The sequence below is a fragment of the Euprymna scolopes genome, chromosome 46 (genome assembly GCF_053919585.1).
Source record: "Euprymna scolopes isolate OS-2025 chromosome 46, ASM5391958v1, whole genome shotgun sequence".
Classification (NCBI taxonomy): Eukaryota; Metazoa; Mollusca; class Cephalopoda; order Sepiida; family Sepiolidae; genus Euprymna; species Euprymna scolopes.
In genome coordinates this window covers 135,034,659-135,051,330 of record NC_136527.1, presented here as the reverse complement: position 1 = coordinate 135,051,330, position 16,672 = coordinate 135,034,659, and the positions used below count along the sequence as shown (strand labels likewise).

General features: G+C 35.1%; 1 protein-coding gene across 1 annotated transcript in view; it reads right to left on the bottom strand.

The window, feature by feature from the left end:
- Positions 1-16,672, bottom strand: part of LOC145271137 (copper homeostasis protein cutC homolog) — a 109,946-nt gene that overhangs the window by 24,320 nt on the left and 68,954 nt on the right. Inside the window, exons 5-6 of the mRNA XM_080126676.1 lie at positions 15,489-15,524; positions 10,809-10,942 (exon numbers count right to left, since the gene is read on the bottom strand). Of these exons, the coding sequence (XP_079982802.1) occupies positions 10,809-10,942; positions 15,489-15,524 (170 nt within the window). The remainder of the gene's footprint in view (positions 1-10,808; positions 10,943-15,488; positions 15,525-16,672) is intronic.

The following is a 16,672-nucleotide window of genomic DNA, read 5'->3' as shown; positions in this document are numbered from 1 at the left end:
TTAAACTGAAGAAATTTATCACATTCTTAGACAAATTATTAAGCAGAAGTGGGGGGGGGGGGGGTCTAGCTTTGCCTGGTTTTGTCCTGTTTTTTGCCTAGCCGTAAAATATGCTTAAATACGATATTTTAGTTTGCCCATATTTCGTATATATTATTAAAGAATCGTGATTTCAAAAGTAATAAAAAATGTTTCCACGTGCCATCAGCTAGAATTGAAACTGAAACTAGCATTCAAAGCTGGTGATGTTACCACGTTACCCACGTGACACGCATATGAACTGATTAAAAATTAAAAATAAACTAAGATGAATGTACAAAATATTTTACGATTTTTTTTCAATTTTGACTCATTTTTGGATCCTTAAAATCTATTTTAATCGGTTAAAAACCCATAAAAGAAGGTTCCGTAAAAAATCCATTGTCATTCTTGCATTTGTTTTCTAAACGGTGACAGGTGATTTGGTGTCCCCTGACGAATCATATTCCAACATATTTAAACTGAAGAAATTTATCACATTCTTAGACAAATTATTAAGCAGAAGTGGGGGGGGGTCTAGCTTGGCCTGGTTTTGTCCTGTTTTTTTGCCTAGCCGTAAAATATGCTTAAATACGATATTTTAGTTTGCCCATATTTCGTATATATTATTAAAGAATCGTGATTTCAAAAGTAATAAAAAATGTTTTAACGTGCCATCAGCTAGAATTGAAACTGAAACTGAAGCATCAAAGCTGTTGACGTTACCACGTTACCCACGTGACATGCTTATGAACTGATTAAAAATTAAAAATAAACTAAGATGAATGTACAAAATATTTTACGATTTTTTTTCAATTTTGACTCATTTTTGGATCCTTAAAATCTATTTTAATCGGTTAAAAACCCATAAAAGAAGGTTCCGTAAAAAATCCATTGTCATTCTTGCATTTGCTTTCTAAACGGTGACAGGTGATTTGGTGTCCCCCGACGAATCATATTCCAACATATTTAAACTGCAGAAATTTATCACATTCTTAGACAAATTATTAAGCAGAAGTGGGGGGGGGGGTCTAGCTTTGCCTGGTTTTGTTCAGTTTTTTGCCTAGCCGTAAAATATGCTTAAATATGATATTTTAGTTTGCCCATATTTCGTATATATTATTAAAGAATCGTGATTTCAAAAGTAATAAAAAATGTTTTCACGTGCCATCAGCTAGAATTGAAACTGAAGCATCAAAGCTGTTGACGTTACCACTGCACCATCGTGACACGCATATGAACTTCCTAAAAATCAAACCTTTTGCTCGGTATCATAACAAATTGTTTTTTCGCTGTAAAAAAAAAAAAAAAAAACTACTTGATGAAATTAAGTGGAATTTTTTTTCCGGAGAACTTTGTTCCATAAAAGATACATTCATGAGTACCAAAGAAATGGTGACAGGTGATTTGGTGTCCCTGACGAATCATATTCCAACATATTTAAACTGAAGAAATTTATCACATTCTTAGACAAATTATTAAGCAGAAGGGGGGGGGTTCTAGCTTTGCCTGGTTTTGTTCAGTTTTTTGCCTAGCCGTAAAATATGCTTAAATATGATATTTTAGTTTGCCCATATTTCGTATATATTATTAAAGAATCGTGATTTCAAAAGTAATAAAAAAAAATGTTTTCACGTGCCATCCGCTAGAATTGAAACTGAAACTGTAGTATCAAAGCCGTTGACGTTACCACTGCACCATCGTGATACGCATATGAACTTCCTAAAAATCAAACCTTTTGCTCGGTATCATAACAAATTGTTTTTTCGCTGTAAAAAAAACAAAAAAAAACTACTTGATGAAATTAAGTGGAATTTTTTTTCCGGAGAACTTTGTTCCATAAAAGATACATTCATGAGTACCAAAGAAATGGTGATAGATGATTTGGTATAATGTACAAAATATTTTACGATTTTTTACAATTTTGACCAGTTTTTTGCCTAGCCGTAAAATATGCTTAAATACGATATTTTAGTTTGCCCATATTTCGTATATATTATTAAAGAGTCGTGATTTCAAAAGTAATAAAAAATGTTTTCACGTGCCATCAGCTAGAATTGAAACTGAAACTGTAGCATTCAAAGCTGGTGACGTTACCACGTTACCAACGTAACACACATATGAAATTCCTAAAAATCGAGCCTTTTGCTCGGTATCATAACAAATTGTTTTTTCGCTGTAAAAAAAAAAAAAAACTACTACGGGGGGGGGGGGGGGCTTTGATATTTTAATTTGTCCAGATTTCGTATATATTATTACAGAGTCGTAATTTCAAAAGTAAAAAAAAAAAAAAAATATATTTAAGTGCCATCATTTAGAATTGAAACTGTAGCGTTCAAAGCTGGTGACGTTACCACTTTACCACCGTGACACGCATATGAACTGATTAAAAATGAAAAATAAACTAAGACGAATGCACAAAAGTTATAATGATTTTTTTTTTCAATTTTGACCCATTTTTGGCCCCCTTAAAAACTATTTTAACTGGCTAACGACCCATAAAAAACGTTTGTTTTTTGGCTGTAATACAAGTGAATACATGTTTGTTTCTAAGGGTCCTGTTGGTTGGTTGGTTGTTTTTTGTTTTACGGCATATCAACCCTTTTCAGGTTATTTAATGCCGAATCCAGTTATTTTGAAGAAAAAAAGCCCCCCGCATAGTCTAATTTATAAAACTCACACATGCACCCACATATTTTCACTTTTATAGATATGATAGATTGTACCCAATATATAGTTGTGATTCTTATTAAAGACATTCTGCTGAGTATATAGGTTGAGAAGTGTCCTCACACACATTGTTTCACTTTTATAGATATAATAGATTGTACCCAATATATAGTTGTGATTCTTATTAAAGACATTCTGCTGAGTATATAGGTTGAGAAGTGTCCTCACACACATAGTTTCACTTTTATAGATATGATAGATTGTACCCAATATAAAGTTGTGATTATTATTAAAGACATTCTGCTGAGTATATAGGTTGAGAAGTGTCCTCACACACATAGTTTCACTTTTATAGATATGATAGATTGTACCCAATATATAGTTGTGATTATTATTAAAGACATTCTGCTGAGTATATAGGTTGAGAAGTGTCCTCACAAACATAGTTTCACTTTTATAGATATGATAGATTGTACCCAATATATAGTTGTGATTTTATTAAAGACATTCTGCTGAGTATATAGGTTGAGAAGTGTCCCCACACACATAGTTTCACTTTTATAGATATAATAGATTGTACCCAATATATAATTGTGATTCTTATTAAAGACATTCTGCTGAGTATATAGGTTGAGAAGTGCCCTCACACACATAGTTTCACTTTTATAGATATAATAGATTGTAGCCAATATATAGTTGTGATTCTTATTAAAGACATTCTGCTGAGTATATAGGTTGAGAAGTGTCCCCACACACATAGTTTCACTTTTATAGATATAATAGATTGTAGCCAATATATAGTTGTGATTAATATTAAAGACATTCTGCTGAGTATATAGGTTGAGAAATGTCCCCACACACATAGTTTCACTTTTATAGATATAATAGATTGTAGCCAATATATAGTTGTGATTAATATTAAAGACATTCTGCTGAGTATATAGGTTGAGAAATGTCCTCACACACATAGTTTCACTTTTATAGATATGATAGATTGTACCCAATATATAGTTGTGATTCTTATTAAAGACATTCTGCTGAGTATATAGGTTGAGAAGTGTCCCCACACACATAGTTTCACTTTTATAGATATAATAGATTGTACCAAATATATAGTTGTGATTATTATTAAAGACATTCTGCTGAGTATATAGGTTGAGAAGTGCCCTCACACACATAATTTCACTTTTATAGATATAATAGATTGTACCCAATATATAGTTGTGATTCTTATTAAAGACATTCTGCTGAGTATATAGGTTGAGAAGTGCCCTCACACACATAGTTTCACTTTTGTAGATATAATAGTTTGTACCCAATATATAGTTGTGAATTATATTAAAGACATTCTGCTGAGTATATAGGTTGAGAAGTGTCCCCACACACATAGTTTCACTTTTATAGATATAATAGATTGTACCCAATATATAGTTGTGATTATTATTAAAGACATTCTGCTGAGTATATAGGTTGAGAAATGTCCTCACACACATAGTTTCACTTTTATAGATATAAAAGATTGTACCCAATATATAGTTGTGATTCTTATTAAAGACATTCTGCTGAGTATATAGGTTGAGAAATGTCCTCACACACATAGTTTCACTTTTATAGATATGATAGATTGTACCCAATATATAATTGTGATTCTTATTAAAGACATTCTGCTGAGTATATAGGTTGAGAAGTGTCCTCACACATACACATTATCACTTTTATAGATATAATAGATTGTAGCCAATATATAGTTGTGATTCTTATTAAAGACATTCTGCTGAGTATATAGGTTGAGAAGTGTCCTCACACACAGTTTCATGTTTGTTTCTAAGAGTCCTGTTGGTTGGTTGGTTGTTTTTGTTTTACGGCATATCAACCCTTTTCAGGTTATTTAATGCCGAATCCAGTTATTTTGTACAAAATATTTAATGATTTTTTAAAATTTTGACCCATTTTTTACTCCTTAAAAACTATTTTAACTGGCTAAAGGCCCATAAAAGAACGGTCCATAAAAAATCCAATCATTTGCGGAGCCTAGCACCGCTCTGTGACTTTTAGTTTCGGAAGAGATAAGTGTTTAAAAATATGGAGACAGACAGACAGACAGACAATAGTGAGTTTTATAAATTAGGTTTATACAAACATTATTGGCTATTGCAACTCCTTTAAAAATCAAAAGATATTTTTTGAGCGAAGGTTATCCAATAGAAATAGAAAGTTGGTCCAGTGTTTTTCGTGACGAACAATATCTAGAGTCCTTAATCCGCGGAGTTTCGAAGAGATACTTTCCTTCTCATCAGAATTAGCAAAATGCGGGATCGGATTTTGCATGCAGAAGTATTTGATGAAACAACAAGTAAGCCAAAGATCTTACTTGAAAACAAAAGTGAAGCAGAGGGAATATGGTGAAGAAAAAGGTGATTTCACGTGAATGGATAGTCTGGTGAAAGGTAAATTATCAAATGACGGTAAAATCCAAATTTTATATATATATATATATATATATATATATATAGATAGATAGATAGATATTATTATAGTAAATAATATATATATATATATATATATATATATATATATATATATATATATATATTATTTACTATAATAATATCTCACACTTTTTAATATATACATATGCGCATAAGTTATGAACAGTATATAGAGTCCAAGCAAAGCCGGGCTAATCTGCTAGTAATCTATCTATCTATCTATTTATCTATAAAAGTGAAAGTGTCTGTACATTTTTCTACGCAATAACTCTGTCAATTTTAAGTCTACAGATTCGAAATTTGATATACAGGGTACTGAGATGTGGGAAAATCGATGTGATCAGTTTTCGGTCAGAAATTTGGCGATTAAGGGGTGAAAGTTCAACGATTTGACCTTTGAGAACTCTACCAAACTCCTCCGACAATTTTTAGTCTATATATATTTTTGGTATCAAGTAAGATCTTTGACTTACTTACAGTTTCCTCAAATACTTTCTATGCAAAATCCGATCCCGCGTTTTGCTAATTCCTACCCTCTGATGAGAAGGAAAGTATTTCTTCGAAACTCCGCAGATTAAGGACTATCCAAGTGTTTCCTTTTCGGATTAGCATTTGAAGGACGTGCTCAGGGTGAAGAAAACGACTTGTGGGCTAGCGCCAAGTCTTGCTGCCACACCCAAGGTCAGCCAGTTGGCACCCGATTGCACCAGAGGAGCACCACACTCTTCAGCACATCCAGGTACACGTTGGTGTTGGCTTTCAAGCCGACTTCGAAGATGTGAGGTGGCATGATGTGGCCCTCACTTGAAACCACACCAAAGACCATAACCGTAAATTGTCCGATGTGTTGAGCTGTGCTCTCAAGTGTTGAACCGTTCGGATTTGCATTTTGAGGGTGCTGGCAATGGTCCTGTTGTCATAACTTGGAGCAGTAAGCGTTTTCAGTAAAATTTCCCCTACTCTATATCTGTGCCTAAATCAAAACGCGGATTCCATGAACAAAGCTTCTTTCTTAGAACTGCACGCCTGTGGAACTCTGTTCCGTCTGCCTGCTTCTCACCGGACTACAGCTTGGATGTCTTCAAGTCCAACGTTAACAAATTCCTAATAAACCGCCCCCTTAAGTAAACACTTCATCAAATCTCCATACTAACGTAATGTACTTGCAATAACCCTTATCCCTGAGTGGCTTCCGGGCCTTGATAAGTGGTGATCACTGTGTAAAAAAAAAATATATATATATATATATATATATATATATATGTATATATATATATGTATGTATGCATATATGTGTGTGTATATATATATATATATATATATATGTATATATATATATATATATGCATATTTGGTGTTATGGCGAAGAGACAAGAAATTACGTGTATATGTATATATATATGTATATATTCATATATACATATATGTATATATGCATATATATGTACATATGCATATATATGTATATATGCATATATATACATATATATGTATGGATATATATATTCATAGATATATATATATATACATACATATATATATGCATGCATATATATATATATGCATATATAAATATGTATGTATGCATACATACATATTTATATATGCATATATATATATATGCATGCATATATATATGTATGTATATATATATATCTATGAATATATATATCCATACATATATATGTATATATATGCATATATACATATATATGCATATATACATATATGTATATATGCATATATACATATATATATACATATACACGTAATTTCTTGTCTCTTCGCCTTAACACCAAATATGCATATATATATACATATATACATATATATATATATATATATATATATATATATATACACACACATATATGCATACATACATATATATATATATGCATGCATATATATATGTATGCATATATGCATATATATGCATATATGCTCCAGTTTCGAGCGGGATTTGAAGTAAAAGATGGTCACACACTTTTTGAAGACACTTATTTTTTAAGTAAAATTAAACTGAGAAATTTTTTTGAAAACTAAAAATGTGTAACCATCTTTTATTATATACTAGCATTTCAGCCCGGCGTTGCCCGGGTGTTTGGAGGTGTATGTTGAGCAAAAAAAAAAAAATAGCGGTCAATTTTTTTTAACTTTGACCCCTATTATGACCCCTTAAAATTTATATTTTCCGGCTCAAATCACTTTATTAAGTTAGATCCATGTTCAAGGAACCTATATCTAAAATTTCAAGTGTCTAGACCCAAAATTGTCGGAGGAGTTTGGTAGAGTTCTTAAAGGTCAAATCGTTGAAATTTGACCCCTTAACAGCCAAATTTCTGGCTGACACCCGTCACATCGATTTTCCCAAATCTCAGTACCCGGTATTTCAAATTCCGAGTCTATAGACTAAAAATTGACAGAGTTATTGCGTAGGGAAATGTACACAGACAGACACACAGACAGACAGACACGTTCACTTTTATAGATATATATATAAAAGTGAAAATGTCTGTCTGTGTGTCTGTGTACATTTTTCCTACCAAACAACTCTGTCAACTTTCAGTGTACAGACTCGAAAATTTGGCATAAGAGGTATTGAGATTTGGGAAAATCTTTTTAATCGGTTTTCGGCCAGAAATTTTGCTGTTAAAGGGTCAAAGTTCAACGATTTGACCTTTGAGAACTCTACCAAACTCCTCTGTCAATTTTGGGTCTAAACGCTTGCAATTGTAGATATAGATTACTTGGACAGGGATCTAAATTTATAATTGTATTTGAGCCCAAAACGATAAATGCTAAGGGGTAGTTAAGGAAGTCTATAATATAGAAAGGCATTACCGTACATATTTCCACTTTTTAATATATACATCCGGAGGGAGCAGGCAGGCGGAACAGAGTTCCACAGGCGTGCAGTTCTAAGAAAGAAGCTTTGTTCATGGAATCCGCGTTTTGATTTAGGCACAGATATAGAGTGAGGGAAGTTTTTCACAGTGAATTCAGCTAGACGGGTGTTTTTCGTGAAAGATTGGCGAGGGGGGACCAGAGATTGGAGTTCAGACGAGCACCTGCCATGAAAATAACGATAAAACAAGGATAGGCTCGCAACGTCTCTTCTGTGGGAGAGAGGTTGCAGGGTAGAGAAAAGGGCATCCCCCACTAAGCCACGAAGTCTATTTTCTACTCTGTCAAGGCAGGATAAACTGTTTTTAGCAGCTCCTGCCCAGATATGGCAACAGTATTCCATCCTTGGACGTACTTTGCTTTTATATAGATAGAGAATTGCATCATATTCACACTTTTTAATATATGCATATGCACATAAAGTTATGAACAGAACATAGGGCCCGAGCAAAGCTGGGTGGAACTGTTAGTCTATATATATAAAAGCGAAAAGGTATGTGTGTATGTATGTTCGCTTTTCCTCGATGTCCACGAAAGGCTTCTTTCAAAGAAGCGCTTGCTCGCTTCACAACTTTTTAAAACTTTTTATATCATCTATAAATTGTAATATCTACGAATTATCCACGGAGCTCGCCTGTCTATTTAATTTTATTGACTTTCAAACGTTAATTATTCCACATTTCCTGCATCGGCACGCGTTACATTCGGTTTTCGGTATAAAAAAGCGAACCTCGACTCAGAGCCCAGAGCCAGTTTGGTCAATGTCGACTTCGTTATATAAGACTCTAGCTTTCATTTCGCTCCTCCTAATAAACAGGGAGCGGCTTTTTAAAAACAAACAAACCGATTTATTCAAAACTGTCCCGCACAAAATCGTAACTGCTGAATACCTATCGCCGTCACGTCAATCAAAAACGCGCACCTGTTTTTTTTTAAACACTTTACTATTTTCCAACTGCGCGTCGTGAAGGCTTCGTTTTTTTTTTCTCACGGGCACCTGTTTTTTTTCACATACCATGAAAAACACCCGGGCAACACCGGGTACCCCTCGCTAGTCTATATATATAAAAGCGGTTTTTATGTACGTCCGCGAAAGGCTTTTTTCCGGTTAGTTCTCGCTCGGGTCTCTCATTCTTAAAGCTTTTTATATCACCTCTAAATCATAATATCTACGAGTTAACAACGGAGGTCGCCTGTCTATTTAATTTGGCCGACTTTGGAAAGATAAATATTCAACATTTTTCGCTCGCCGCATGTGGATTAGGTTTTTTCATATAATAAAAGTGAAACGCGAATCGAATAGTCAAACGTTTGGTCAATGTCGGATCCGCTGTCATATCAATTGCTTCATTACTCCTCCCCTAATAATAAATGGGGGAGCCGCTTTTCCTTCCCCCCCCCTCAAAAAAAGACAATCTGTAAAAACTGCCCCGCACTAAAAATATTCACTGCTGATTAGCCATTACTTATGTTGCCGTAACTCTCCTGCGATGACCCCATTTAAGCGGCCACATGTCAATCAAACCTCTTCCGCGTCTTTCTTTCGTCAAACAGCACGCGACTTAAATCCTCGCACCTGGCAATTTCAATTTATAAACGTTAACTTAACACGCTTAGAAATCCTCTCCCCCCCCCCGTGGCCGAGATGGTTAGGTGTCTTGGCTATTTTTCCCTTTCGCGTCAAGGCTTCAGGGTTTGAGCCCACCTTACTGCTAAAACATTTTCAAACACCAGGCCATTGTTTTGATCTACCTTCCCCCACCAACACACACACACCTACAAACACCCGGGCAACACCGGGTACCCCCCACCTCGCTATTATAATAAAAATACAACCAAGCACCTAATAATAAACACGGCCATGCAAAAGGAAAATGCGGCACGCATATTTTTGCATGTCCTGGGGGTAATATTGCTTAGAACTGTTTATATAGCCCCTAGATCATAATATCTAGGATTTGGGAATGCGGGTTGCATCTAGATTTATTTACGTCAATTTTTACAAAATTATTGCTATTTCAGCCCGTCTTGTGTTCGTCCAGCTTTTTTGTATGAAACCGAAACTAATTCGAATTCGAATTGCAGTTCCCGGCAATCGCACTGGGGAACGTCCAGATGCAATCAGCTTTGATCAATGTGGGGCCAAACTCCTTATATCAGACAATTGCTATTCAATCTGGACAATGGGGAGCTGGTTTTCTCTTCCTCAACATCTTGGGGAAACAACCAGCCAAAGTTAGGTAAATAAACCCAAAAGCTGCCTCACGGCAAAATTTAACTCCGCTACTTCTATTTGACCTCATTAATGAGGTCAAATAGAAGCAGCTGAGTTAACTTTTATTGCGGACACGTGTCAATTCTGTTTTTAATACTTAAATAAATAAATTCAAATGTATTCCAGTAGTTGTTCGTTTTTCCCTATGTTGTTTGCTCAATGGAAGAGGCTTGATGTTCCTTGCCATCTCATTCAACACATTGCATCGGGCCTGAGTAGTTCTTGGAGCATCGTGGGGAAGAAAAACCAGCACAAGTTGGGTAAACAAACCCAAAAAAAACTGTCCCTATTTCTATTCGACATCATTAAATGTGTGCACCTGTCTCATTAAAAACTGTCCCGCACAAAATGCTAACTGCTGAATAGCTATCGCCGTCACGTCAATCAAAAACACCAACACCACTTCATAATAAACACACCTATGCAATTGGATAATAAAGTACACCCACCTGCTGTATCATTCTCTTTATATTTTCGATTCCTTCCTCAGCGGTAGCCATTCCCCCGCTAGTTAGGATGTGGCAACACTCGCATCTGATGATGGCTTCGACAGCTTCCGTGAGGTCACAGGTCATATCAATCGCTGAAACAAAACAAAATATAGAGATAGATGCCCTTCTACAGCTCCAGCAAAAAATACATAAAAAGTTTGGGAAAAGGTGCTATAAATATAAAACTAGACAAAATACTGTTAGAAACTCGCTCATTATATGTTACCGTGACATAGGTTGATATATATTCGGTGGGGTTTTAATAGTATTTTGTATAGTTTATTATTTATAACACCTTTTCCCGAACTTACCGTGTTAAAGAGAGTGTCGGCCGCCATCTTGAATTTTCCAATACATTGATAAACACTGTATGGTTTTCGCGCTGAATAAACATGTTACATTGAATAAAAACACAAAAAAATATATCCAGTTTGGTAGAAAAGTAACTTATCTTGCATTTGATAACATTTATTTGTTATATATTTGTTTTTTGACAACTTTTTCGAATCTATGTTAAACCCGTTATTTTTATGTTTAAGTTAATATTGAAAACAAAAACAATCGATAGCGAAAAATATTCAACAATAAATCAACATTTTCATTAGGATTATTCGTTTAGTAAATGTAGTTATCTCCCTTACATTTTTAGCGTATTCTGCAAATGCGCAAAAATCGATACTAATTTCATGTAGTAATACTTACGTTTTTGTTTTATAATCTGCTTTCGATTAACTTTATCTGCTTTTATAAAGGAAACGATTTTTCAAATGTGATTGACTTTACAAGCTCAAGTTAACATTCAAGATGACGAACGGAAGAGCAAGTTCGCAGAAAACAAAATTCAAGAGGAAAAATAGAAAATAAATCAACGATGGAATACGGCTGCCACATCTGGGCAGAAGCTGCTAGAAAGGACTTGTCCTGCCTTGATAGAGTTAAAAATAGACTTCGTAACCTCGTAGGAGATGTCCTTTTCTCTTCCCTGCAACCTCTTTCTCACAGAAGAGATGTTGTGAGTTTGTCTCTGCTTTATCGCTATTTTCATGGCAAATGTTTGACTGAGCTTCAATCTATGGTCCCTCCTTGCCAAACTTTCACAAGAAACACCTGTCTAGCTGAAAACACTATCAATAATTCCTCCCCACTCTTTATCTGTGCCTAAACCTAAACATAGATTCCATGAGCAAAGCTTCTTAGAACTGCACACCTGTGAAACTGTCTTCCGTTTTCCTGCTTTCCAGCTGACTACAATATGGTTGTCTTCAAGTCTAACGTAAACAAGTTTTTGATGAGCCGTTCCACTTAAGTTAACATATTTACCGACCTTCCATTACTATCGATTACCGTATTGTATTATATGTCTTTTGTACACTCTATTTTTAGTTTGTCTCTGCTTTACCATTATTTTCATGGCAAGTGCTCGACTGAGCTCCAATCTATGGTCCCCCCCCTCGCCAAACTTTCACAAGAAACACTCGTCTAGCTGTAAACACTATCAATAATTCCCTCACTCTTTATCTGTGCCTAAACCTAAACGTAGATTCCATTATTTCTTAGAACTGCACGCCTGTGGAACTCTCTTTCCTGCTTTCCAGCTGACTACAATCTGATTGTCTTCAAGTCCAATGTAAACAAGTTCTTGATGAGACCATTCGTGCTACACCCCTATTAACTGTAGACTAGCTAGAAGTAATGCATATTTTAGAGAAAAAAAAAAAACGCGTGTTTTTGAGTTCAGATAATATGCAAATATTAGTTTGCAATAATAATCTGATTGTGGTTAGATTTGTAGTCGATGAAAACGTAGAAATATATTCTATACCGTAAATCTGAGAGTATCCTTTAGCAACAAATCTAACTTAAGTTCAAAAAGTTTTGGATGAGCAACATCTAGCATCTCGAAATTTGATTATATATATATATTAGTGTTGTGACATGGATTTTAAGTGTCTGAGGGAGTGGCACTCGTCTGACAAGACGTTGCAATCATCATATATATATATATATATTTTGGTGTTGGGACGATTGGAATCGAGAATCGGAAAAATCATTAAATTCACAGGTATTGGAATCTGAATCTGGAAAAAATAACTTCCTAATTTTTCCTGAAAGTTTGCCACAAATTGTATTTCAATTCCTAGAAATTCGTTTTTCGTTTGTGTGTATTGATATTCATAGTAAAAACCTTTTCTATTTACTTAAAAAAGAAAATTTTCTTATACTAGGATTTCGGCCCCGGCGTTGCTCGGGTGTTTGGAGGTGTATGTTGGCAAAAAAAAAAAAGTCAATTTTTTTAACTTTGACCCCTATTATGACCCCTTAACATTTATTGTCTTGGGCTCAAATCAAGTTATTAAGTTAGATCCATGTCCAAGGAACCTATATCTAAAATTTCAAGTGTTTAGACCCAAAATTTTTGGAGGAATTTGGTAGACTTCTCAAAGGTCAAGTCGTTGAACTTTGACCCCTTAACAGCCAAATTTCTGACCGAAAACGGATTACAAAGATTTTCCCAAATATTCTATACCGTAAATCTGAGAGTATCCTTCAGCAACAAGTCTAACTTAAGTTCAAAAAGTTTTTGATGAGCCGTTAAAATGATTTAATGATTGAGAAAACATTTCCAGTTATACCGTAGCTGGAAATCTTGTGAAGTAGGCCTTTATGCCATACCTTATCGAAGGACTTTGATATGTCAAGAGCAATTGCCCTAGAGAGAGAGAGCCTTTGTCAAGAGATTCGCTAATCCTATGAGATATAACCGTTAACACATCTGCTAATATAGTCAGAAGATACTGAAAAGTTAAAAACATTCCCAATCTTTTGCAAAAAAAAAAAAATGCACGACTAGCTACAACCAATATATACGATTTCCCCACACTATCTGTGCCTAAATTTAAACGCAGATTCCATGAAGAAAGCTTCTTTCCCAGAATTACTCGCCCGTAGAACACTGTTTCGCTGTCCTGCTTCCTGGTTGAATACAACATGGTAGTTTTCAAGTCCAATGCAAACAAATTTACCAAATTTCCATTAACTAACTATTAGAAGCAGCTTTCCTGCCTTGACAGAGTTCAGAATAGACTTTCTCTGCTTTATCGTTATACTTATGGCAAGTGCTCGTTTGAGCTCCAATCTATGGTGCCCCCCCCCCTCACCAAACTTTCACAAAAAGCACACGCCTGTACACTCTATTTTTAGTTTGTTTCTGCTTTACCATTATTTTCATGGCAAGTGCTCGACTGAGCTCCAATCTATGGTCCCCCCCTCGCCAAACTTTCACAAGAAACACTCGTCTAGCTGAAAACACTATCAATAATTCCCTCACTCTTTATCTGTGCCTAAACCTAAACGTAGATTCCATTATTTCTTAGAACTGCACGCCTGTGGAACTCTCTTTCCTGCTTTCCAGCTAACTACAATCTGATTGTCTTCAAGTCCAATGTAAACAAATTTTTGATGAACCTTCCCCCCAAGTGATCCAATTTACAAAATCCCCACTACTTATGTCTACTACATTATTATCACATTGACTAATGTATACCCATTAACCCTTATCCTTGAGTGGCCTCTGGGCCTTGAGAAGTGGTGATTCCTATGTATAAAAATAAAAAATAAAATTATTATCCACTACCTCATAACCAACATCACCCGTAAATTTTCATGGAAAGTGTTCGACTGAGCTTCAATCTATGGTCCTCCCTCGCCAAACTTTCACAAGAAACACCCGTCTAGAGTAAAACACTATCAACAATTTCCGACACTCTTTATATGTGCCTAAACCTAAATGTAGATTCCATGAACAAAGTTTCTTTCTTAGAACTGCATGCCTGTGGAACTCTCTTCCCATTGCCTGCTTTCCAGCTGGCTACAATCTGACTGTCTTCAAGTCCAATGTAAACAAGTTCTTGATGAACCGTCCCCTAAGTAAGAAGCATAAGAAAACTCCTGGAATCTAACTGAATAATAGGAGTCGCCATTCATGTGCAGAAATGAACGTTTTTTTATAAAGCTGGCTGGGGGCCAGTTAAGCTTCCCACTTTCTGTCGTTTTATTTATTTATTTCCCCACGAAAGCAAATTAGATATAAGGTCGTTTTTTAATGTGGCGGTATTTTTAGTTTTCGCTTCCCCAAGATGATGTGGGGGGGGGGAGCGGCTCCCCATTTAAAGGGGATTGTCCAAATCGAAAAGCAATTGTCTGATATAAGGAGAAACTTCACCTTGATCAAAAGCTGATTGCTTTTTGGACGTTTTGACGCGAAAGCCGAGAACACGACCTGTTTGAATTTAGGCGACAGAGCGGAATAGCGTGAATCTTATAAAAGTCGATATAAATGAATCTAGACGCGACATGTGTTCGCAAATCGTAGATATTCTTAGTTCTAAGACACAGTAAGGCCGGCGAAAAAAGCCTTTGCGAGACATACATGAAATGGTCACACACATTTTGCCTTTTATATATATAGACTAGCGGGGGTACCCGGTGTTTGGAGGTGTGTGTGGTTTTGAGTAAATCAAAACTCGGGGGGGGGGGGTCCTCTACATTGACCGAGGACCAGTTAAAGATCAGATAAGGACATTTCTGATGCACTAAGTATTGCTAGCGAAAAGAAAGAAACGGGTTTAATAAATTTACCTCTGTGGAAAGTGACTGGTAAAGGTTTTGCCAATTCTGAAAAAAAAAAAAAAAAAAAAAAAAAAAGATTATTATCAAATTAATAAGAGCAATATTGATAGATACATACATGGGATATTCCAAATGTCACATACGAGGTGTCTTCAATAAGTTTCCAGACTTTTTTTTTTGTACAGGCATTTAAAATTGCTATACATCTTATGAGATTACTGACCAATTTTTAGGATTTCACGTTCAAATGGACAGCTTCTGCAGTAGTGTGAATACGAGGTGTCTTCAATAAGTTTCCAGACTTTTTTTTTTGTACAGGCATTTAAAATTGCTATACATCTTATGAGATTACTGACCAATTTTTAGGATTTCACGTTCAAATGGACAGCTTCTGCAGTAGTGTGAATACGAGGTGTCTTCAATAAGTTTCCAGACTTTTTTTGTACAGGCATTTAAAATTGTTGTAGACTCTTGAAAATTCAGTATGTTATTGCTAAACATCTTATGAGATGACTGACCAATTTTTATGATTTCACGTTCAAATGAACAGCTACTGCAGTAGTGTGAATACGAGGTGTCTTCAATAAGTTTCCAGACTTTTTTTGTACAGGCATTTAAAATTGTTGTAGACTCTTGAAAATTCAGTATGTTATTGCTAAACATCTTATGAGATGACTGACCAATTTTTATGATTTCACGTCCAAATGAACAGCTACAACAGGACTTGGAATACATCCTACTGAAGCCTGAGTGTCACAACTGGTGTATTTCAAAAATGCAATTAGGGTGTGAGGACTCGATATGAAATAAAATTCTGTTTTAAACTTGGAAAAAAAAATGCCACAGAAACGTATGGAATGCTTCAGACTGCTTTTGGACCATCTTTCATCAGCTTTTCGATATGCAATCATATTTTTCAATTTTGACCCTTTTCTTCTTTTCATGTCTGAATACCCTATATACCAAATTTCAAGTTTGTAGATCAAAAATTCGTTCACATACAAATACTCACATTCTCAATTTTATAAATATACTAGCAGGCCTCTCGGCGTTGCTCAGTCATAAAATATGCATTAATATTATATTTTAATCGATGCAAAATTCGTAGGTATTAAACATATTTAATATATATATATAAAGCACAACAGGCTCCTTCAGTCTTAGACAGACTATGGATGCCCAAGAAGGGTTGC